At 38.7% G+C, this 25,621-nt stretch overlaps 1 protein-coding gene across 1 annotated transcript in view; it reads right to left on the reverse strand.

Annotated features, from left to right (window-relative positions):
- LOC124798902 (spatacsin) overlaps positions 1-25,621 on the reverse strand; it is a 369,496-nt gene that overhangs the window by 180,878 nt on the left and 162,997 nt on the right. Inside the window, exons 14-17 of the mRNA XM_047262433.1 lie at positions 22,262-22,432; positions 21,558-21,772; positions 11,597-11,877; positions 615-779 (exon numbers count right to left, since the gene is read on the reverse strand). Of these exons, the coding sequence (XP_047118389.1) occupies positions 615-779; positions 11,597-11,877; positions 21,558-21,772; positions 22,262-22,432 (832 nt within the window). The remainder of the gene's footprint in view (positions 1-614; positions 780-11,596; positions 11,878-21,557; positions 21,773-22,261; positions 22,433-25,621) is intronic.

Consider the following 25,621-nt stretch of genomic DNA (forward strand, 5'->3'; position numbering starts at 1 on the left):
TATTTCTATCTCACTTTAACAGTTTCAACAGATTCATCTGTCATTTTAAGATGCTTAGTATTGGTTTAGCAATATCTTCTTCACAGAAGCACAATGCCATGACATGTGCCAAAATGCACATACAGTATGTGATCGTTACAAACACCGATAGACAGATTGATAATTTATAATAAATGTATCACATTCATGTAGATCTTCAAATTGTTGTGCTAGCAGCACCTCATTTAACAGTGAACAGCAATTGTATACCATTAAAATACCACATGCTGCCCTCCCCCTTTCCCCTACCCAGGATTTTTAGTGTGTTGTTCAGGACACTCCCTCCTACCATTGTGAAAAAAAAATTATGACTATATTATTTTTTTCACATATCAACCTTTTTGTCTTCGTTGATTGGACTAATTGTCTGCATGTTGCCGTATTTTTCACTGAGAAAGGGCATTACAATTGTCAAACTCACTTGTCCCATAACATACTGATGGGTTGCATTTATGAGGCCTGTGACTCACACAAGTGACTAAACTAAACTAAGAGCTTCCTCCAGTTAAACATATTTACTAGTAAAATGTTGCTCCGTAGTTGATATAAGTAAAGAAAGATTAATACTAACTTACTCCCTTTTTAAATCCAATCTTAGAGTAATATTGCTTTCTTGAATCTTGAGTCAGTTTCCTTGCTGCTATGCTTTCTTGTGACTTGGTTGTGATGTTGCTTTCCACTGCATGATATAAATGTTCTTGCAGTGTCTTGGATTTAAAGCTTTTTGTCAGTTCCAGCACCTTCACAAACATACAAAAATGTATAAAGAACAGAAAAGAAAAAGATCAGCTTCTAGATAACTCAGGATAACACAAGGGCTGGATAAAATGTCTACATCTACATCTACATCCACATCTACATCCATACTCCGCAAGCCACCCAACGGTGTGTGGCGGAGGGCACCCCACGTGCCACTGTCATTACCTCCCTTTTCTGTTCCAGTCGCGTATGGTTCGCGGGAAGAATGACTGTCTGAAAGTCTCCGTGAGCGCTTGAATCTCTCTAGTTTTACATTCGTGATCTCCTCGGGAGATATAAGTAGGGGGAAGCAATATATTTGATACCTCATCCAGAAACGCACCCTCTCGAAACCTGGCGAGCAAGCTACACCGTGATGCAGAGTGCCTCTCTTGCAGAGTCTGCCACTTGAGTATGCTAAACATCTCCGTAACGCTATCACGGTTACCAAATAACCCTGTGACGAAATGCGCCGCTCTTCTTTGGATCTTCTCTAACTCCTCCATCAACCCGACCTGGTACGGATCCCACACTGATGAGCAATACTCAAGTACAGGTTGAACGAGTGTTTTGTAAGCCACCTCCTTTGTTGATGGACTACATTTTCCAAGGACTCTCCCAATGAATCTCAAACCGGTACCCGCCTTACCAACAATTAATTTTATATGATCATTCCACTTCAAATCGTTCTGCACGCATACTCCCAGATATTTTACAGGAGTAACTGCTACCAGTGTTTGTTCCACAATCATATACTCATACAATAAAGGATCCTTCTTTCTATGTATTCGCAATACATTACATTTGTTTATCTTAAGGGTCAGTTGCCACTCCCTGCACCAAGTGCCTATCCGCTGCAGATCTTCCTGCATTTCGCTACAATTTTCTAATGCTGCAACTTCTCTGTATACTACAGCATCATCCGTGAAAAGCCGCATGGAACTTCCGACACTATCTACAAGGTCATTTATATATATTGTGAAAAGCAATGGTCCCATAACACTCCCCTGTGGCACGCCAGAGGTTACTTTAACGTCTGTAGACGTCTCTCCATTGATAACAACATGCTGTGTACTGTTTGCTAAAAACTCTTCAATCCAGCCACACAGCTGGTCTGATATTCCGTAGGCTCTTACTTTGTTTATCAGGCAACAGTGCGGAACAGTATCGAACGCCTTCCGGAAGTCGAGGAAAATAGCATCTACCTGGGAGCCTGTATCTAATATTTTCTGGGTCTCATGAACAAATAAAGCGAGTTGGGTCTCACACGATCGCTGTTTCCGGAACCCATGTTGATTCCTACAGAGTAGATTCTGGGTTTCCAAAAACGACATGATACTCAAGCAAAAAACATGTTCTAAAATTCTACAACAGATCAACGTCAGAGATATAGGTCTATAGTTTTGCTCATCTGCTCGACGACCCTTCTTGAAGACTGGGACTACCTGTGCTCTTTTCCAATCATGTGGAACCTTCCGTTCCTCTAGAGACTTGCGGTACACGGCTGTTAGAAGGGGGGCAAGTTCTTTCGCGTACTCTGTGTAGAATGGAATTGGTATATGTAATGAGACATACTATTTTTCCCTGATATAGCTGAATTGACAGAGGTACTTATAGTTACACTTCTTCAATATAATCACCCCCATTATTTATGACCATTTTTTATATGTCTGGAAGACATCGTATACCATCTGTGCTTCTATTTCTGCTGATGTCCTGTACTGACCACCATATAGCATAGATAATGTCACCTCTGGTGGTGTACCAGATCTCTCGAAATTGTTCTTTCACTTTGGCGGAAAGATCACATTCCCAGAGGTTCATGTTAGATGAGTGTGGTGGACGTTCCAGACCCTGACACTGCCAGCAACACAAAAGGTCATGGACAGCAACATCAGTATGGCATTGTGCATTGTCAAGCAGAATGATGGGATGCTGTTCCATGAAATGTCGTCTCTTTTGCCTGAATTCTGGATGAAGGTGGTGTTGCAGGAATGTGCAGCAGTAGGCAGTGTCTATCGTCACCTTTGGTGGTACAGCAAGATGCAGTATTACACCTTGAGTATCATACACCACAATCAACATCACCTTCCCAGCACTTGGTGTACCAAGCACTTTCTGTGATCAAGGAGAACCAGGATGCCCCCATTCACTGAACTGGCATTTCAAGTTTGTTTCATAAGAGCATGCTCCAGGTTTTATTGATAGTGACAAAGCATTGAAGGAAGTTGTCATCTATGCTTTGATAACACCCCAAAAAATCCTGTGCAATGGTACAGCAGTGCCATTGTTGCACCTCAGACATTTAATGGGATATCCAATGTGCTGCAGTTTTGCAGTATCCCAAAATGTGCAGAATGTGAAGCACAACGTTGTGGCGTACTCCGACTCCTGCTGCTAACTCACGCACATTCCAGCGTCAATCAGTGTCCAAAAAGGAAGCAGGGAGCTGAACTGCATTGTCTTCTATATGGATTATGCCATATGGGGGTGATCCTTCACAGCACCTCTGCCTAATCTGAACACTGTAACACATCATGCAACTGTGCTGTATGGCAATGCTGTGTCACCACACACTTCACGCAGTCCCTGGAAACATTCTTGCATATTCCAATGTAGTGTCTCTTCAATTTTGAGACAAGAACATTACTCTTTCTTTGTAAACATGATGTTAGGGAGGTTGCACTACAGCTACGACATTCAAAGGTCTACACACTACAGTAGCCTGACAGAGGACTATCTCTGCTCACTGTACAAAACCATCTCACAGGCCTTCATTGTGTCAACACAAATTGCACATCGCCAACTTATTTGTTTGATGTTACAGCAGTGTTACCGCTACTTTGTATCGAGCCCTTGTATGGTCACTAATACATATAACTTTAAATACTTACTACAATCTAAAGAAGAGTTTTTGGATATGATTTATTCTACCATAAACATGTCTTCAAGCCACTGCAGGCCCATCATCAGATGCAGGTATTACAAGAACATTATGCTATGGACCAACTGTAGCTATATGTCATGCTGATGACTGCAATGCCTTGTCGTATCCATATCAAATCTGTTCCTATATCGTACATTATCAAGCAATGTACACAACGATAACAGTATTTAGCTGCACTTGGTCTTAAAGTGTAAAACCAAGTGCAGCTAAATACTTTGTATAGTTGTGTACATAGCTTTATAATGTATGATATAGAAATGAGATGAATACCATATGGCAGTGTACTCTTCAGCACATCATCTAGCTGTACTTGATCCACAGCATAATGTTCTTGTAGTATGATGATGAGCCTGCAGTGGCTTGAAAACATGTTTATGGAAGAATAAATCGTATCAAAAATAAATAAATAAAAAAACTGGTTGTATATTTGTTACCAGATAAATTTCCTATTAAAATCATAGTCACAGTTCATCATCCACAATGGATACACTAAAATTATATTTTGTATTTCTGGCCTACATAACTGATACCTGAATGAGATTTTCACTCTGCAGTGGAGTGTGCACTGTTATGAAACTTCTTGGTAGATTAAAACTGTGTGCCACACCAAGACTCAAATTCGGGACCTTTGCCTCTCGTGGGCAAGAGCTCTACCAACTGATCTACCCAAGCACAACTCTCGCCCCATCTTCACAGCTTTACATTCGCCAGTACCTTGTCTCCTACCTTCCAAACTTCACAGAAGCTCTCCTGCAACCTTGCAAAACTAGCACTCCTGGAAGAAAGGATATTGCAGAGACATGGCTTAGCCACAAGCTGGGGGATGTTTTTAGAATGAGATTTTCACTCTGCAGTGGAGTGTGTGCTGTTATGAAACTTCCTGGCAGATTAAAACTGTGTGCCAGACCGAGACTTGAACTCAAGACCTTTGCCTCTCATGGGCAAGAGCTCTTGCTTATCTTCTCGGTCCTTACGCATGATGTATGTTGGCAGGAGTAGAATCATTTGGCAGTCAGCTTCAAATGCCAGTTCTCTAAATATTTTTAATAGTGTTTCTTGAAAAGAATGCTGCCTTCCCTCCAGCGATTCCCATTTGAGTTCCCAAACATCTCCGTAACACTTACATTTTGTTCAAACCTATCAGTAACAAATCTAGCCACCCTCCTCTGAATTGTTTTGATATCTTCCTTAAATCCGACCTGGTATGGATCCCGAACACTCAAGCAGTACACAAGAATAGATCTCACCAGCATCCTATATGCAGTCTCCTTTACAAGTGAACAACTCTTTCCTAAAATTCTCCCAATAAACCGAAGTTGACCATTTGCCTTCCCTGTCACAGCTTTCACATGCTCATTCCACCTCCTCTCATTTTGCAGCATTACGCCCAGATATTTAAATGACTTGACTGTGTCAAGCTGGACACTAGTAATACTGTATATGAACATAACAGTTTTGTACTTCCTACTCAATAGTGGGCAGTATTAACTGTATATATGTTCTATACATTAGTTATTCCTGAACAGTTATTTGCCACTATGAAAATGATAGAAGCAGTCTGAAAGTCTTTGCAGAGTTTAGAATGCACATCAAGTTTCATAATTTGCCAATGGAAAATGCTGTCCTCCTTCAGTTAAAGAGTACCATAGCATCCTACGATGAGCATAAATACCCAAAACATGCAGTATTAGTTGAAGTGACTTTAACCCACCAGGTATAGACTGGGAAGTCTACAGATTCATTGCAGGGGGCACGGACAGACAGTCGTGTGGAATACTACGGAACATGTTTTCTGAAAACTGTCTTGGGCAGCTAGCTCAGCAGCAAATGTTAGATCTTGTAGCTACAAACAGGCTAGATCTTATCAACAATGTCAGTGTAGAAACAGGGAACAGCAATCATGATGACATTATAGCAACTATGGTTATGAAAGTTAATAAATCAGTCAAGAAGGCTAGCACCATGTTTCTTCCAGATAGAGCAGATAATCAGTTGTTATTATCTCACTTAGAGAGTGAACTGGTGTCACTTGGTTCCAGTAAGATGGATGTAGAGGGATTATTGGCAAAGTTCAAGTATATTGTAAATCGTGGTCTGGAGAGTTACATGCCTAGTAAGTGGATGAATGATGGAAAAGGCTAACCATGGTTTAAAACAAAATTCAGAAGATGTTGACAATGCAGACGCTGTTGCACTCCCAGTTCAAAAGAGAACACACAAATGATAACAAGCAAAGTTTAGTAGAGGTTCAGGCACCTGTGAAAAGATCTAGTTTACAACTACCACCGTGACTCCTTAACAAAAGATCTGGCAGAGAACCCGAGTAAATTCTGGTTCTATGTAAAATTGCTAAGTGGGTCTAAAGCTACCATTTAGTCCCTTGTTGACCTGTCTGGTGTGGCAGTTGAAGATAGCAAAACGAAAGCCAAAGTTTCAAATTTCACGTTCAAGAGAAAATTCACACCAGGGAATCGTACAAGCATGCCATCATTAGACCACATACTCCTGTATGTAAGGCATAGAAACAAGCATCCCTGGCACAGAGAAACAACTGAAAGATCTGAAAGCAAATAAGTCACCAGATCTGGAAGGAATCTCAATTTGGTTTTACAGAGAGTACCCTACGGCATTGGCCCCTCGCCTAGCTTACATTTATCATGAATCTCTCACCCAGCACAAAGCACCAAGTAGGGTGACCAACTCTCATATCCCCTGGGATCACCCGCATTTGAACATATTTTTTCATAATCTCCTGGCTCCCATATTTTCAGGCTCATTGGGTTGGTGTTTTTTTTTTTTAATATTTTTCAAGCATTTAAATTTTGCGGGCATGGTCAGTATTCACTAAAATACTGGACATCAGAGACAACTGATTCTATAACAGCATTGTGTCTATTGACTAACTTAGAAATGGACAAATGACGCTTCGCGGTTATACGACTTTGTTTCAGTGCTAGTGCTTACCGTGAATCGTTGTTCAAGATTTTATGGTGAGCAGTGAGCACAAACCTAAAATTGACTGAGGCGAAGTCAGTTGAAAAATATGTGCTCAGTATTTGCAATGTGTAATTAAATAATTACCTTTTACAAACACAGCTTTGATTTTTGGTGAAATTTTGCCTAGATCTTAATCTTCCTCATTTTTTTGTCAAGTATATAAGTATCTCCCTAATTTTCTTTTAAAAAAGTGACTGGGAAAAAGAACAGGTGAGTCCTGTATATAAGAAGGGCAAAAGAGCAGACCCGCAACATTTTCTTGAGACTGAGAAGCTTATGCCCATGAATCAGCATGGTTTTAGAAAGCAATGCTTGTGTGAAACTAAGCTTGCCGTTTTCTCACATGATACACTGTGAACTATGAATGAAGGGCAACAGGCAGGTTTCATGTACCTAGATTTCTGGAAAGCATTTGACATAGTGCCCCATTGTAGGCTGTTAATGAAGGTACAAGCATATGGAATAAGTTCACAGATATGTGAGTGGCTCAAAGACTTCTTAAGTAATAGAACCCACTAAGCTGTCCTCGATGCCAAGTGTTCATCACGACAAGGATATCATCAAGAGTGCCCCAGGGAAGTGTGATAGGACTGCTGTATTCCTCTACATAAATGAACAATTCGGTCACAACTGAGTGAATGGTCAACTTTGGTTTACTGGGAGCATTTTAGGAAATTGTGGGTCATCTGTTAAAGGAGACCACATATAGGGACACTAGTGTGACATATTCTCAAATACTGCTTGAGAGTTTGTGATCAGTACCAAGTCGAATTGAAGGAGGACATCAACACAATTCAGAGGTGATCTGCTAGATTTGTTACTGGTAGGTTCGAACAACACGTAAGTGTTATGGAGATTCATTGGAAACTCAAATGGGAATCCCTGGAGGGTACGCAATTTTCTTTTCGAGAAACACTACTGAGAAAATTTAGAGAACTGGCATTTGAAGCTGACTGTCAAATGATTCTACTGATGCCAACATACATTGAGCATACGGACCACAAAGGTAAGGTATGAGAATTTAGGGCTCATTTGAAGGCATACAGACAGTCATTACAGTCATTTTTCCCTTGCTCCATTTGCGAGTGGAACAGGAAAGGAAATGACTAGCAGTTGTAGAGGGTACTCTTTGCCATGCACCATACGGTGGCTTGTGGTTCCCTTGCTCCATTTGTGAGTGGAACAGGAAAGGAAATGACTAGCAGTTGTACAGGGTACCCTTCGCCATGCACCATGCGGTGGCTTGTGGAGTATCTGTGTGGATGCAGATATCACTCGATTCACAAAACTTGAGAGATAAGTAGATTTACATTCAAGTTAACTGAAAAAGACAAATTGAAGAAGTGAATGCAGCATGAAAATATGAGAAACAATACAACAAGTTGTAAAGTGCATCTAATAGGCTTTTATTTCAATTGAAAGCAATCTTTTAGTCGTCACATGATTTTTTTTGCTATCCAGTGTCTACTTTGTCTGAAACTTTCTATGCTGTAAATAACACACTAAATTAATGATGTACATTTTCTAAGTACTAAATTTGAGTGCAACCCCTTCTAGCTTTCAATGAACAGCAGATCCAACATCTCAGTCCATCATATGCCACAGAGATATTGTACTTCATTTTTATTTATAACGTATTAGTACAGAAAGAGCTCTAATGCAATATAATGGGCAAGAAATAATAAAGAAATAAATGTGAGATGTTTTTAACACATAATGTATTATCATTTCACAGACTTTTGTAAATATTATGGTAATGACGTTAACATTTTTCTGAACTTTATTATAATAAGAGATCAAGGGGGATTGAAAATTAGTTTCTTCATCACACCATCAATGAATGGAACTAAAGTGTGAACTTATCAACACTACAGGAATTACAGATTTTATCACAACATGTACACAGTTCGCAAGTTATAAGATGAATACAACGGAGACAGACAGAGCTCGTACCTTTCTTACATTCAGATTCACCAGTTTTTCTCATAAGTGGACAGACTAGTATTGTCACTGAGTAAATTGTACTCTGTACTGAAAGCCACAGGTTCAACAAAAGAATGAGTAAGAAAAAGGGTCACTGCATGGAGAGGAAGGAAAACAAAACACAAGATGATTTCATTCCATAACAACTATTAATAAATCTCCAAGATAAAGTCATGTCATGTTAAGGAATCATGGGACATGAAAGTGAAATATTAAATGCAATTGAAACATGACACAAAAACATGTACAGGAAGCATATAAATATTTTACTAGACCTCAACACTGAAATTACGAGTAATAAGAGAGTAACGTACAAGATGAAGGTTCTTGCAGTTTCCAAATTTTTCAGTTCACTTTGCCGAAAATTTTAAAATCCATACTGGATACAAGATGTTCCATAAACTCAGAAATTGGTAAAGTGTAATTTTAGCCAGTTTTTGTAATTTGTTTAGAAATATCTTCATCTTCATCTTCTCTTCAGGTATTAGGCAAGAATTTCCTGTTACGGTACCCATCTCTGTAGCGGTCTTCCTCTGTCTCCTCTCCCATGGCACTTATAATTTCTTGCCTTTAAAGGAAGTCTCTCACTCTTTGTAGACAATCATTCCATTTTCTTCTGTAATCTCGAATTTTATCATTGAGGCTAAAGATTTGCAGTTCTTCTCTAATATCTTGATTTCTTAGCCTGTCTTCTCTTGTTCAACCTTTAACACGTCTACGGAATTTCATTTCTTGTGCCTGAATCCGGCTTTCTTGCTTCTTGGTAATCACCCATGTCTCACTTCAATAGAGCCGTGTGGGAACTGCAACAGTTTTGTAAAATTTAATTTGAGTGTCTTTCCTGGTTTTGATTTTAGGTTCCTGCTGATTGTTCCACATACCTGACTGAATTTACTAAGCTTAATTTCAATATCTCTGCTGTAGCCATACGTCATTTCACATCCGAGGTAACTGAAATGGTTTACCTGCTCTAAAATCTTCTGATATATCACTATTTTGCTTCTGATTGGTTCTTTCCCCATGAAGGCCATGGTCTTAGTTTTTTTCTTTTGAAATTTCCATGTTAAATTTTGCACTTATCCGTTTTAGCAAGTAGATTCCTTTCTGAACGTCACCTTCCTTATCTGCTAGGATCACTGCATCATCAGCATATAGTAAATTATTTAAAAGAATGTTCCTATCTAGGTAGGTGCCTTTCTGAAATTCTGATTTCCACACATGTATTATTTCATTAATGTAGATGTTGAATAAAGTTGGAGAGATGCAGCAGCCTTGTCATACCCCTTTGTTAGTTGGTACCTCATTAGTTGTTTTACCATTGAGATCTACAGTGACATTTGTGTCTTGATACAAACTTTTTATCACAGTTACCAGATGCTTTGGATATCCTCGATTCATCATTATTTCCTGAAGTTTCTGTCTTTTGACTTTGTCAAAAGCTTTTTTAAAGTCAATAAAAGCAATGTCTGTTTCTTTATTGAACTCTCTCCATTTTTCTATTATATGCTGTAGAATATAAACTGCATCTACTGTGGAGCATCCTTTCCTACAACCCATTTGTTCCTCACAAAGTACTGCTTCTGCTGTGTTTTTTAAGTCTAGTATTTAAAACCTTAGCATACACCTTGTATGCTGAGTCCAGTAAACTTATTCCTCTCTAATTACTGCATAGGCAATTATCTCCTTTTTTTAAAAAATTGATATCACTCTAGCTGTTTTCCAGTCTTTGGGAATACTCTTCTTCTTCCAACATTCATTGAAGAGATATAGAAGTCATTGGTGTAGCATCATACCTCCATATTTTAATAATTCAGCATTGATGCCATCTTTTCCTGTTGCTTTTCTGTTCTTAAATGATGTTAGTGCAGATGTTGATTTGTCAAATTGTATTTCATCATTTTCAGTTTCTTGGCTGTATGATCATACCACAATTCGCTGTAATGATTTATCCAATATTCTTCTTCAATACTATTTATTTGCATCTTCTCTCTTTCTGTTGTGTTTAAGGTTTTTAAAACCTTATATGCCATTTGTTGTCTTACATGGATATCATGTTCAATATTAGAAATAAACCTATCCCAATGTTCTTGATGTGCTTTTCTTATTATGCATTTAGCGTTATTTCTTTTCTCCTTATAGTATTGTTCTCAATAGTGGGGTTACTTAAGTGTTTTATATATGCATCCTATTTTTGTTTGACAGCTTTCATTATATCCTCATTCCAAATTTTTAGGCCTTTTACTTTCCATATTCTTTTCTTTTTACCGACAGCTTCTCCTGCTACTCCACATACAGTATTCTTCAGAGTTTGCCATTCTTCCTCTATATTGTCTTTATTTTATAAGTTTGCTAGTTCTTCATTTAATATCCTTTGGTACAGGTGTCTGATACTGCCCTCTTCAAGCAAGTATACCTTATAAATGCTTTGATCTTGTTGGTTTGTTACTTGTTTAGTTATTTTCTTCCATTTTGTAAAAAGATCTATTCTGGAGAATAGTAAGAAATGATCCGATCCTGTATCTTGTCCTCTATAAACTCTTGTATCCCTTACTTGGCCCACTAGCTTATCATTTACTAAGATGTAGTCAATTATTGATCTAAGACCTCTGCTGGCCCAAGTATACTTACGTATATCCTTTTTCTTAAAAAGTGAATTTGTGATTTTTAAATTGTTATAAGTGGCAAAATCTCTTAGTAATTTTCCATTTTATTTACATATTGGTTCTCCAAATGGACCAATAACATTTAGAAATATTAATTGCTAAAACCACACATTTAAATGGGAAAGTAGAGAATTTGTTCAACTGAGAACCTGTACTCGAGAGAAAAAAATTCTTTCCTCCACAACCACATACAAATTGCCTATGTATTTTCATGTAATATGTTGCTTACCTGAGGAATGGGATACTGATGGATATCAACAAACATCAAAAAAGGCAACCACATATCTTTCTTGGCACAACAATTCAAAAAACCTTCTGGAAGTTTTATTTTGTGGATTTTTGCAAATTTTACAGCAAGTTCCCATTGAATAATTGCTTTTATAACAACCTTTTCTGAGTCACTGTCAGACTGTGGAATTGCTGAGTCACACAGCAATGCAGATTGTAACAAAGATAAGATTTCAACAGGAGCCTCAGGATTTTTCACAATTAGTCCATGCATAAGCAAAGCTGTAATAGAAATAAATATTTATTTTTTTGGGCACACAAAATATATTACACCAGTATACAGCATTTAATTCTACACACAGTGAAGTGACAAAAGTCATGGGATACCACCTAATATCGTGTTGGACCTCCTTTTGCCTGGCATAGTCCAGTAACTCAACGTGGCATGTATGATCATGAGCCCAGGAGAGGTGCTGCAGGTGATGTTGTGCTGTTAGCAAAGACTCTTGCACCAATCATCTATTGCCATAGACCGTTAATGCCAAATTGCACCACACTGTCCTACAGGATACATTTGTTGTATATCCCAAATCAATTTCTGTGGTTATTTCATACAGTGTTCCTTGTCTGTCAGCACTGGTGACAACTCGACACAAATGCTGCTGCTCTCAGTCATTAAGTGTCCATGGTGTCCATGGTGAGAGGTAATGCCTAAAATTTTGTATTCTTGGCACACTCTTGACATTTTTGATCTCTGAATATGGAATTTCCTAACAATTTTTGAAACAGACTGTCCCATGTGTCTAGCTCTAACTACCATTCTGTGTTTAAAGCCTGTTAGTTCCTGTTGTGCAGCCGTAATCACACCCAAAAACCTTTTCGCATGAATCACCTGCATACAAACGACAGCTCTGGCAATGCACTATCCTTTTACACATTGCGTATGCAATATGACCACCACCTGTAATATGCATATAACTATCTCATGACTTCTGTCACCTCAGTGTACCATATAAGAATAAAGAAAAATGGCAAATTACCATAAAATTCACAATGTATCCTGGTGACAGTAACAGGAAGACCTTCACTTATTGGGTATTTTGTAATTAAGTTTTTTCAGTTAGACTTCAGTTGCTAGATCAATTCAGAATATCAAAGGACTTTTATATTCTAATTTATGAACTTCAATACTGCAGTTAACAGTAACTTCAGAAGACTACTTTGAACATTTAATAAGTCCACTATTAGTACTGATACATTCATATTGATCGGCAGCACCAATGTGAGCACGGTAGAGCTGTTCTGGCAACATGTTCAGCCTCGTTTTGGCAGTGCCTTACAGAATGTAAATATAGAACTGGAGATGGCCCCGAGGATTGCTGACTGGACACACATTGCACTGGTGCCAGTGGGGACTATCAGGAGAAGGGGCTATACTAGGCATGGTCTGAAACTCAACTGAACAGGGAAAGGAAGGCTGTTAGAGTTGTTTAGTGAGAGTATAGCAGGTGGGTGTTTGGTCACACATTATTGAATAACTCTTGTCACGGATAGGAGAACTGAGCCTTTTTTAGGATAAACCACGTTAACAGGCTCCCCTTTCTTAAAAGTATCTCAACCAAATAAGAGATTTATTCATTGTGTCACCAGAAAATAGAATGTACCATACTGGAGTGCACAAACACCACAGAAATTTGATTAGAATTGTCTATCGGTAATCAAAACAAGGAGTCCATTAAAAATAAACTCCAGCTTGAAGTTTAATTACTGTGTTTGAACAGCATGGTACTATACATTACAGAGCAATGAGGCAGTGATAATGAATTAGAGCATATAGTGCTATAGTGGTATTGTCATATGAACCTGCAAGCTGCTACTGTAGCACTACCAGAAAAGGTAGGGGATCTTGTATTTATATCAGTGATGGCACACGTTTTAGAGCTGGAGGTGATATGATCATAATTAGTGTAGAAAAATATTTTGAATTGGCAGCCACTGAAGAGACAAAGCTAAATATGCACAAAAAATAAATCATTCTGTGTGTGTGTGTGTGTGTGTGTGTGTACTAACCTAATTTCTTAAACAAATTCACTGATGTCATGGAATGAGTCTCAGATCCCGAAACTAACATAACAACACATGGAGGCATACATATAAACACAGGTGTTGACGGTGAAATTGGTAATGACTTTCTAAACGTTTTGAGCATCTTTTCGCGCAACACAAATGTTAAACACTTTTACAAGGGTAACAAAAATTTCAGCATCAGTTTTAGACCATGTGCAGAATTTATAAAAGATAGTCTTTTGGATTATTATGACCAGTAATAATGTTAAAGATAGGCTTGGTAAAACCTGCAAAACCACTGTCATAATGCTAGATACAATCAGTAGTGTGGCCACCAAGAACAAAAGCTTATTGATTCACTTTCAACTTCATGACAAACATAGATATAGTACAATCAGTAGAAGAACATGAATGAGAAGCAGTGCTGGTTGCAATGTCTTTGTATAGAGGAGGACTCCAGTAGGCAGCACGGCATATGTCGTGCCGTGCGCAATAGTCTTGTGACCCACCACAGGTGCCTAGGGTGTGTGGCCCGTGCAGCTGCCACTGGAAGTCTATTTGAAATGTAGCACACCTGCAGCCTGAAGCCACAGTGCATATCCAGATGTTGCATACAGGGTTATAGTACGCCTCGCCTCTTGGGCAAAGGGCACTCCTCTGGTATAGCATCAGGCCGACTGATGATGCATCCATGGCCTCTACGACGAGCGCCACAGGTGATGAGGGTAACAGCAGAAGGAAATTTTGGGCTGGAACTGGTTAGTAGGAGCAGAAGTAGTGTGGACGCAACATTGACAAGGAGGTCATGTACACCCCCACAGCAAGGTCACTCCATGACGCCGGGGCAAGCAATGAGGGAGAGGGCAAAGAAGGAGGAGGGTGGTTGTGGCAGCAGAACTGTGGCTCTCGCCATGGTGGGAGGATGGAGCTGATTGTGATGGCATTCCACCAGCCCCTCAGAGGTGTGCCTACAGAGGCAGCAGCTGCAGCAACTGCAGCAACTGTGGACCATGGCCAGACTCCTTTTCAGTTGGCAGCCAAACCCCCAAGTCCAGACCATGGAGCCAGAAACAAACCATGACGATGGACATTGGTGGGGCAGCATGAGAAGGTGCACATGTGGATGGCTACCATGGAGCATCTTGGCTGGACTCCGATCCACCACCAGCACAAGGGTAGAGGAACTCAAGAAGCATGTCAAGGTGTTTTTTGCAGAAGAGACCATGATATATTTCTTCATCTGAATCTTGAACGTGTGGACAAGTCTTGGGGGTGAAATGGAGGGGAGCTATTAAGTGGCAAATGCCTTGACAGGTGCAGACATTGTGAAAGATCTGAAACACAAATTGTGGACAATTATCTGTCACAAATGCATAAGGCAATCAGCAATCCTTCAACACAAAAAAATAATTGAGGGAGCCTGAACCAAAGCTGAAGGTCAAGGACAGTGGGTAACAAATAAAAATTTAGAGAAAGCATCGGCAACCGAAAACCAGTAAGAATTGAGGAATGGCCCCATTTATTCAACATGGATTCACTCCCATGATTCTGGGATGCAGACCACAGAGAGAGTGTTGCCTGCGGTGCTGCCTATTGCATAGCACATTGAGGGCCAGCCGCAACAAGATGCACAATGTCACTGTTGGTGCCAGCTCAAAACACGTGTTGACAGGACAATGACTTGGTACAGCAGACCTCCCAATGTCCCAGAGGCGGAGCTGACGAACATCCCCCATAGGACAGCTGGGATCACAACCTAGGTGAAAACCACTCTCTAGCTAAGAGAACAACACCATAAAATACTGAAAGGTGGCGACAAATGACATAATAGTTATGCAAAGGCTCAGAAATCTTTCCTGAAGTCCTGGCCGGCCAACCATTCTGAAGGAGGTGAACGACCTGATGTAAAACCAGACCAGTAATACACACATGTTGCAGTGTTATGAGATAACAGCTCTGTATGAATGTAAGTTTTGTGAGTATGTGTTTGTTAGTTCTGGAAAAAAATATATGTATGACATATGTTAAACAACTTATTGTTGTTTATATGCGCCTATCCTTTGCTTAGCACCTCTTCTGTTTCGTAAAAAGCAATCTGCTCTCATATGGATATTATATTCAGTCCTCAATTTTCCAGCAATGAGTACTGAAACAGATAAGTTTGCTGGAAACGTTAGAGTTGTAAGTAGGAATTATCAACAAAGTTATTCATTGATGGTCTCAACAATTACTGAATTATGTACCTACCCATTAGCAACTGGAGATTATCAGTAATTTTGAGGCAGTCGACATGCAGTTAAGAAAAGGATCACATGAATCTTTATACCAGAACAAGAATCTGTTTCAGAAAGTTCAACTGTTTTGCTTCATCGCAAGACATGATGTTGAAAGTTTAATCAATGTATCAGAAATATATACAAGGGTCTGATGGTTCTTGGTCTCCGGGAAAGCAATCTTGAAGAGTCCCATGAATATATTAGTATACAAAACAACAATTCTGGCTGCCATGAATGCAATCTTGATCTACACTACTGGCCATTGAAATTGCTACACCAAGAAGAAATGCAGATGATAAACAGGTATTCATTGGACAAATATATCATACTAGAACTGACACATGATTACATTTTCATGCAATTTGGGTGCATAGATCCTGAGAAATCAGTACCCAGAACAACCACCTCTGGCCATAATAACACCCTTGATACGCCTGGGCATTGAGTCAAACAGAGCTTGGATGGCGTGTACATGTACAGCTGCCCGTGCAGCTTCAACACGATACCACAGTTCATCAAGAGTAGTGACTGGTGTATTGTGACAAGCCAGTTGCTCGGCCACCATTGACCAGACGTTTTCAACTGGTGAGAGATCTGTAGAATGTACTGGCCAGGGCAGCAGTTGAATATTTTCTGTATCCAGAAATGCCCGTACAGGACCTGTAACATGCAGTCGTGTATTATCCTGCTGAAATGTAGGGTTTCGCAGGGATCGAATAAAGGGTAGAGCCACGGATTGTAACACATCTGAAATGTAATGTCCACTATTCTAAGTGCTGTCAATGTGAACAAGAGGTGACCGAGATGTGTAACCAATGGCACCCCATACCATCACGCCGGGTGATACGCCAGTATGGCAATGACGAATACATGCTTCCAATGTGCATTCACCGCAATGTCGCCAAACACGGATACAACCATCATGATGCTGTAAACAGAACCTGGATTCATTCGAAAAAATGAAGTTTTGCCATTTGTGCACCCAGGTTCGCCGTTGAGTACAGCATCACAGGCGCTCCTGTCTGTGATGCAGTGTCAAGGGTAACCGCAGCCATGGTCTCAGAGCTGATAGTCCATGCTGCTGCAAACGTTGTCCAACTGTTCGTGCAGATGGTTATTGTCTTGCAACCGTCACCATCTGTTGACTCAGGGATCAAGACGTGGCTGCACGATTCGTTACAGCCATGCAGATAAGATGCCTGTCATCTGGACTGCTAGTGATACATGGCCATTGGGATCCAGCACGGTGTTTCGTATTACCCTCCTGAACCCACCGATTCCATATTCTGCTAACAGTCATTGGATCTCGACCAACGCAAGCTGCAATGTCGCGATATGATAAACCGCAATCGCAATAGCCTACAATCCGACCTTTATCAAAGTCGGAAATGTGATGGTGCGCATTTCTCCTCCTTATACGAGGCATCACAACAACGTTTACTAGGCAACGCTGGTCAACTGCTGTTTGTGTATGAGAAATCGATTGGAAACTTTCCTCATGTCAGTACACTGTAGGTGTCGCCACCTTGTGTGAATGCTCTGAAAAGCTAATCATTTGCATATCACAGCATCTTCTACCTGTTGGTTAAATTTCACGTCTGTGGTGTACCAATTTTAATGGCCAGTAGTGTATTTGTACATCTGCCACTATTTCCTGCAGTTTCCTTCTTCTATGTTTATTCCTTCTTCTTTGTTATTTTGGTGTCAGCTACACTTTTATTCTCATTCTCTCTTTCCCTTACCTCTTACTTGTCAATTCTTCTCACTGTTGTTTCTATCACACCTTGTCTGTTGATAGTACTGTACAGTTGATTATCTCCTTGGTTTACTTTTATTGTGTCCCTGTTGCAAAGATGCCACTGGGTACTATATTGAATAGTCATGAAATAATCCCACTGTCTCTTTTGCTGGATGGAGAAAGCTCTGTTTCCGCCAAGTCTATCAGAATTTGTTCATGAGCTTCCTGCCTCTGTCATATACAGGAGGTATTCCCTCCTATCTGTGTTTTGCCAGTGATTAACAACATTTAACATTTTCGTTCTTCTCCATTTGATGGATTAGGCTTTTCAAGTCTGTCTCATCTTTATAAAATTCCTTCCATCTCTTTTGAGGTAGTCTCATATTTCTTCTCCCATATATTTTACAATCTAAAGGTAATTTGAGAAGTCTTTTATGCATCTATCCTATGTTTAGTAATCCCATCGGATGTGAAGATGGATAATAAGCTCACTGGACAACAAATTAAGTCACCCTTGCAGAAATAATTACGAGTGTTATTTAATACCATGTGATTTCGCCCCTGGACTTGATAACTACTTGGATTCCATCAGGAAGTGAATCCACAAGTTTATGCAGGTACTGCGCATACAGGTTAAGCCATTCGCTGAGGATTAGATCACGCAGTTCCAACAAACTCCAGGAATACTGATGTAGGAGTTTTACCTGCTGTTCCAACACGTCCCACAGATTTTCTGTGATGTTCAAGTCAGAGATTTTGCAGGCCAATTGAGATTTAATAGGGTGAGAGAGTGTTCAGAAAACCAATCACATACTCTTTCAGCCCACTGAACTTTGCTGTTGTCATCTTTATGTGCCTGTGTGTGAGTGTAGATAGTGAGCCACAAATAAGGCCACTTGACAGGGGTCTGTGCCTGACTTGCAGTGCGATTACTTTTGAGCTCCCTGGATCATCTTCACATCCAAAAACGAAGTAAAACTAAATATGTAGTGTCCATTATTTTACAAAACTTAGAAAAATCTTGCACATAAATGTTGAATTTACCTATGTAGCTGAGAATCATCAAACTGTCACGTCTGTATCAAAACCACATACCTGAATACTATGGTATGCAACTGTGGACCATATTTTAATAGTTAAATGGTAGAGGGAGGGGTAGAAGTGAAGTGAAACAACGAGACTAGGAGAGGGAAAGGTGGCCGGGGGTAGTGGGGGGTGAGATGTCAAGAGCTCAATACCAGATTCTTATAAACAGCACATAATAATCTCAATCTGTTCCACATTGTCAGAAGGAAGGAAGGAAGCAAGGTTAAAGTTTAATGCCCCATTGACATTGAGGTCATGAGGGGGATGGGTAGAGCAAAGATAGTGAAGGAGATCAGCCATGCCCTTTTAAACAAACAGTCGTGGTATCTGCCTGGAGCGATTTAGAGAAATCACAGAAAACCTAAATCTGAATGGCCAAACACAGATATCAACCACTGTCCTCCCGAATGAAATTTCAGCGAGCTAACCACTGTGCCATCTCACATTGTCCAAACATTCCCAAAGAGGTGTCCCTTAGGTTCAATGTGTAGCACTTCCGAATTTATATGGTTCCAGCAAAGTGCTTTGATATTAGAAGATGTTATGCAAATACTGTTTTATTATTCTGAATTGAAGCATGCTCCCTGAAATGTATTTCAAAAATCCTGGCTGTTTTACTATGAGAGCTTCTGGACAGTTTCTGTGCTTCAGTTCATTATACGCACTTTGCTGCTGTGACTTCTGAGGCTTTTTTTTTATTCAAGCGGTGCTTCAATCTGATGAATAAATTTAATGAGTCTTAAACTGTAAGTACAAATTGCTACTAAGAAAATGTTTAGCAATTACTTCTGATATCCATCCTTTATAACTCGCAGGCATATATGCGATTTTCTTGTCTTCCTGTTATCCTCTTAGCATACTATTACTCATTTTATGTTGTTGTTACCCATTTTCTGTAGCACCTTGGTTACTGTTGAAATCATATACCTGTTGCTTACTGCAACTTGTTTAATAATAGTGATTTCTTTGCTCCCCTCAAGCTCACTTAATGCCTGTTGGATTATTAGAACTGCCATTAAGCAAGCAAGAGAGGAGAAAGGCTGCTACAAAAAATTAAAACACAACAACAAAGTAAAATCAGTGATTTTATGCTAACAGGTGAATGGGAAGAAAAGAAAATCGTGGATACGTCCACAATTTATACAAGACAGGTGTCACAACTAACTGCTACAGTTTTGTAGCACCAATTTCCATACAGGGTTTAAGACTTATGACATTCTTTGCTTCAGACCGAAGCACCAAATCAATAAAAGCCTCAAAATTTATGGTAGCAAGTGTGTATAAATTGAAATGTGGAAAATATCTTAAAGTTAACACAGGTCACACAGGCAAGGCAACTGAAATATGTTTCAAAGATCACACTTCATTTCACAATAATAGAACATTTGGTGAAAATCTAACATCAAAGCACTCTGTTGGAACCACCGATACACACTTGGAAGTATTACAAAATGAATCTTAAGTACGTCTCCTGCCAAGGTTTGAAAAAATTGAGATTCTTGCACACCGTTTACAAGAGCCAGGCAATAAATTAAATCAGCAGAACAATTTTATAAACAGTGAATTTGTTAAAAACTTCAGAGGCTCTTCCAATAATTCACATCAACATAGCACAAATATAAGCAACAGCCCCACTCACTGAGAAGAGACAATCGTGCATCATCTCACACACCACCCTAGCAGCAAAACGGCATGCAGACTGGCTTCCACACACACCGCTAAACTGTGAATTTTACAAAACCACAAAGCACAAGCAGATGCAACTAACTGTAACTGTTATATTCCATTCACTGTAATTTTAGTTGCTCACATAGTTTCAGTTTTATAATATTATTGTTTTATACCCTCTACAGTTCTATAATTCCAGTGTTTTACAGTAGTAATATTTTAAAACAATTCAGTTTTTGTTACTTTACATAAATCCACTTTTATAATCTGACTATTTTACTTATTTTGCAGTTTACAAGGCCTTGTTCTACAATCTTAATGTTTTTACATTAATTTTTACATAATTTTAATTTTTATAATTTTAGCATATGACTCCCTCTTGTCGCACAAGGCACTATAGTGTCTTGCTGACTGTAAATTCATTGTGGTTACACTATCCCTAATCCATTGTTCTACACTCTTGATATTTTAATGATGATTCTTACATAATTTTACTTTCTTTAATTTTACATAAGTATACTGAATGTAAATCCATTAAGCATACGACATCCCTCACACTACACCTCCTTGCTTTCTTCCCTGATCTCCCAATCTCTCTCAATCCACTTTTTCCCCTTTCCCCTCTTTTCTCTCCCCCTACCTCCACCAGTTACCTATTCAAAACACAGACCACAGTTGCATGCACAGTATTCTGATGTGTGGTTCTGATAAACACACAACACATTGCTGATGTATCTACATAGGTAAATTCAATATTTCTGTACATTAATTTTCTACTTTTTGTTTATTTTCTATCTCAACCATCTGTTCTTAGCATATTGTTTCACTTTTTATGTGTTTTATTATTATCAATTATTAGAGAACACCTGATTAAAAATCAAACTCCAAAGAATAGAATGGCATTTGGGAAAATGTCAAAAATTAACACAAGGATAGCTGGCGAAATATATATTTCATTTAGGCCCTGTATTTCACTTAATGATGACAGCTGAATATATACATGGCTCTACACACCCCATGGTCAAGATCATTATTTTGTATAGCAGGAAAACCTAGGTGACAAAAAAAGAACATTAAGCCTAAATTTAATGTTTTAATTCTTTCAACTATTATAGCAAACAACGTACCAACTTTTTCCACTAATAATTCAGTATTTGTTGTTGAAGTTTGTTCTTCTGAAACCAAATAATCTAAGATTTTATTTGCAGCTGTGATATGTACTCTCATAACTTCTGAGTTGGCACCCAACATTTCCACAAATGATACACAAGCACTTGTAATACAAGTGTCTCTGAAATTTTGTAATGCCACACCATGAGCATAGCTTGAAGCTTGCCTCGTCCTGAAACATGTAAATAATAAAATAATGATAACAAATTCAAACAGTGAAGTAAGAATTGTGATACAACACAATAACAAAAGAACTTTTAAGTATTCTGTAATGCTACTATTTAAGATAAGAAAGCACTTTTAACTATTCTGTTATGCTACTATTTAAGCTTCTTAATACTTTAGAGCTGTAAACTTAATATTTAATGGCTTTTGGTAAGCTTGTTGTAGTTTAGTTTCGTCAAACAAAACAAATAATGAAACAAGAAAGAGATTATCTTGTGAAGGCAGATAACTACTAATGAAGAAAGTTCAGTACCAATAACTGAGCAAAAACACATTACATTCACTTTTATGTTCCTGTTGACTGCCCAGTACTGTGGTAAAGATTCTTGTATACCTTTTTTTTATCTTTCATCCAGGATTTTATATCACTGTTATCAAATGAAATTGATGGAAATAAAACATCAGAGATATAGAAAGGAACTATATATAAACATACATCGTTTTTGATTTCCTCTTGTGGCACTTGAACTGTTCTACTAAAAAAGTATTTGCAGCAAAACTTGGCCGTCCTTGTTTCAAATAATACAAGTAATCCAATTTACATTTGTATCCATATTTAGAGACCAATTTTGGCATTGAAAAATGTGGCAGATCCACTGCCTCAGTCCTGTAATAACAACCATAATTAATAACAAAATTTGCAGACACAGTGCCAAATTCCAATAACTATAAAATATTTATCAATTCAAATTAATAAAAGTAATATTATAATCTACAAAGAAAATCTCTCTAAAATAAAGGATAATCAAACTACTTACATTGTATTAGCAATTATCTAAACAAATAAATCCTAACAGAAACACTTGCTTTCAGGAATAGATGAGCTATCATGAAGCAAACCAGAGAAATGGATAGGCAAAATTTGATTATTAGGTGATTTATTGTCATCTGAGCACATCTTAATCAGTATTTTTACTTAAAAATTAAATAAAAATCAGAAGTATTTTTCAAATACTTCATATTTGCCCCTGACTGTACATTTATTATGATATCCAGTATTGCACTTCCAACATTTTGCTCATTTTCATGTGGTTGTAGCTGCAATCAAGATTAATCAACATTAGACATACCGCTGATGGAAACACATATGAGGGTGGTTTCATAGGTCTGGTAAATTTCCATGAAATAATGGAACATTTTTGTTGCATCTTCTTGGTTGGTAGCTGGATTATTCCAAGGATCACACAAAGAATTTTAACATAGTACAGCTTACAGCTCATTGTTGACAGCCATCTGAATTGGTCAGTGTGCCTGCTGTGATTGAAAATGGAGAAAACTGCAGTTATGAAACATTTTGATTTGAAGGGCTGGACTGCCAAACAAATCAAAACAGAATAGAACAAAGTTCATGCAGACCCTGCACCATCACTGAAGACCATTTTCTTTTGGATTAATGAATTTAAATGTGGTTAGTCAAGCACCAAATATGAAGCATGCTCCGGCTGTCCAACTGAGGTCCCCAGAAAGGAAAACATTGGCAAAACCCACAATATGGTAATGCAAGACTGCCAAATAAAAATTCGTGAGGTAACCGAGATTGTACGGGTCTCAACTGAGTGAGTGCATAGTATTCTGCGTGGACAATTGTCTATGAAGAAGCTGTGTGCGAGCTGGATGCCATGATTGCTCACAGTTGTCCAAAAGTGCATCTGACACATTTCAACACAATGTCTGGTGATGTTTAATCACAATCCGAAAGACATTTTGCACCAGTTTGTGACTGTTTATGAAACCTGGATCCATCATTACACACCAGAGGCAAATCAGCAGTCAAAACAATGGACAGAGGCTAGTGAAAGTGCACCAAAGAAGACAAAGACCATTCTATCAGCTGGTAAGGTGATGGCCACTGTTTTTTGGGATCTCCAAGGAATAATCCTCATAGATTACTTGGACACAGGCAGAAGAATAACTGGACCCCATTATGCTTCATTGTTCAATCATTTGAAACCTGCGTTGGCTAAAAAAGAACAAGACTGGCACACAAAAAAAGTGCTCTTTCACCAGGATAATGCAGCATCCCACCCATCAGGGATAACAATGGCGTAAGTGCATTAATTGGGCTTTGAACTGGTTGGTCATCCACCGTATTCATTAGTCTTAGCTCCAAGTGACTTCTTCCTGTACCATAACTTGAAACTTCAGCTACCTGCGAAGAAATTTTCATTAAATGAGGAAGTGATAGTTCTAGTCAACGAGTATTTTGTAGAGTTTGACAGAACCTATGTTTCCAAAAGGGTGAAAAAGCTGGAGGATCACTGCACCAAGTGTATACCCCTTAAAGGAGACTATGTGGAGAAATATGATGAATCGTTTACAAAACAAACATTTCTTTTTTTGCTGTTTTACCAGACTTATCAAACCACACACACAATGCAGCCACGAAAATCAAACTACAAATTTCTCATATCCTGAATACAGAGTAGTAGTCAGCATTAATAAAAAGAATAAAAATGGCGTGAGCATCTGTGGCTCATGTCAGCCTTTATCACATACACTATCCGTATAAAGTATAAAATACATCACTGTAATATGAGAACATTGTATAAAAACACACAGATAAATGCAGCTTTGATTTTACGGCTGTGTGATGGACAAGATAAAAAACTCATTAAAGTTAATTTGTGCTTACTGTACATGTCAGTAATAAAATCTGTAGTGGTCAAAACTGCAGGGGAATCAGCTCTAATGTACTTAACACCATAGCCAGGACAACATTTAAGATGTAAGCAGGAATCCTAATACAAAACTCCTGATATAAAACCTTTGCAAGCATAGATAAGTATTCTCTTAGGTGCTGGTAACAGGAAATGAAGGACAATCAAATTTTATTAACAGTGAAAAAAGACATCTGCATGTCTGTAAAACAGAAAATATAGTAAAATGTTACATGGTCATGAAGGTACATACAACAATGCGGCATAGTTACAAAAGTTCTGGTATTACATAGCGGTCTGGACTGTAGACAATACAAGGAGGTGACGACTGGCATAGTGCAGCAACTTGACATGAGATGGACTCTACAAGCCTTTGGAAATACTCTGCCTTGCCGCCTATATAGCCATCCACAATTGTGAAAATGTTTTTGCACAAACTGATCTGCTGATTATGTCCCATAAATGTTGGATAGGTGACCAAATCATTTGCTTGAACTGTCTAAAATGTTCTTCAAACCAATTGAAAAAATTGTGACCTGGTCCACTGTCATACATAAAAATTCCATTGTTCTTTGTGAAGATGAAGTCCATGAATGGCTGCAAACAGTCTCCACACTGCTGAAAAATTCGAGTCAATTATTGGTTCAGTGGAACCAGTGGGCCCAGTCCATTCCATGTAAACACATCTCATACCATTGTAGAGCCACCACCAGCTTTCACAATGCCTTGTTGACTACTTGGGACCTTGGGTTCATGGGGTCTGCTCTACACTCGAACCCTTCCATCATTTACCAACTGAAGTTGTGACTCAACTGACAATAGTTTTCCACTCAACTAAAGACCAATCAATATGGTCATGAGCCCATGCGAAGTGCTGTAACTAATATCGTGCTGTTAGTTAAGGAATTAGCATTGGTCATTTGCTGCCACCACTCCACTATCCTAACAGATATGTTCATCGTACATCCCACATTGAATTCTGTGGGTATTTCATGCAGTGTTGCTTGCAATCGTATTACAAATTTTTGACATGTCACCTGTAAGCAAACAAAATAGACTGCAAATGTACGTCATGAGATGAATAAACCACAATTGTCTATTAGCACTGACAACTCTAGTAAACAGTGCTGCTCTTGGTC

The sequence above is a fragment of the Schistocerca piceifrons genome, chromosome 5 (genome assembly GCF_021461385.2).
Source record: "Schistocerca piceifrons isolate TAMUIC-IGC-003096 chromosome 5, iqSchPice1.1, whole genome shotgun sequence".
NCBI lineage: Eukaryota > Metazoa > Arthropoda > Insecta > Orthoptera > Acrididae > Schistocerca > Schistocerca piceifrons.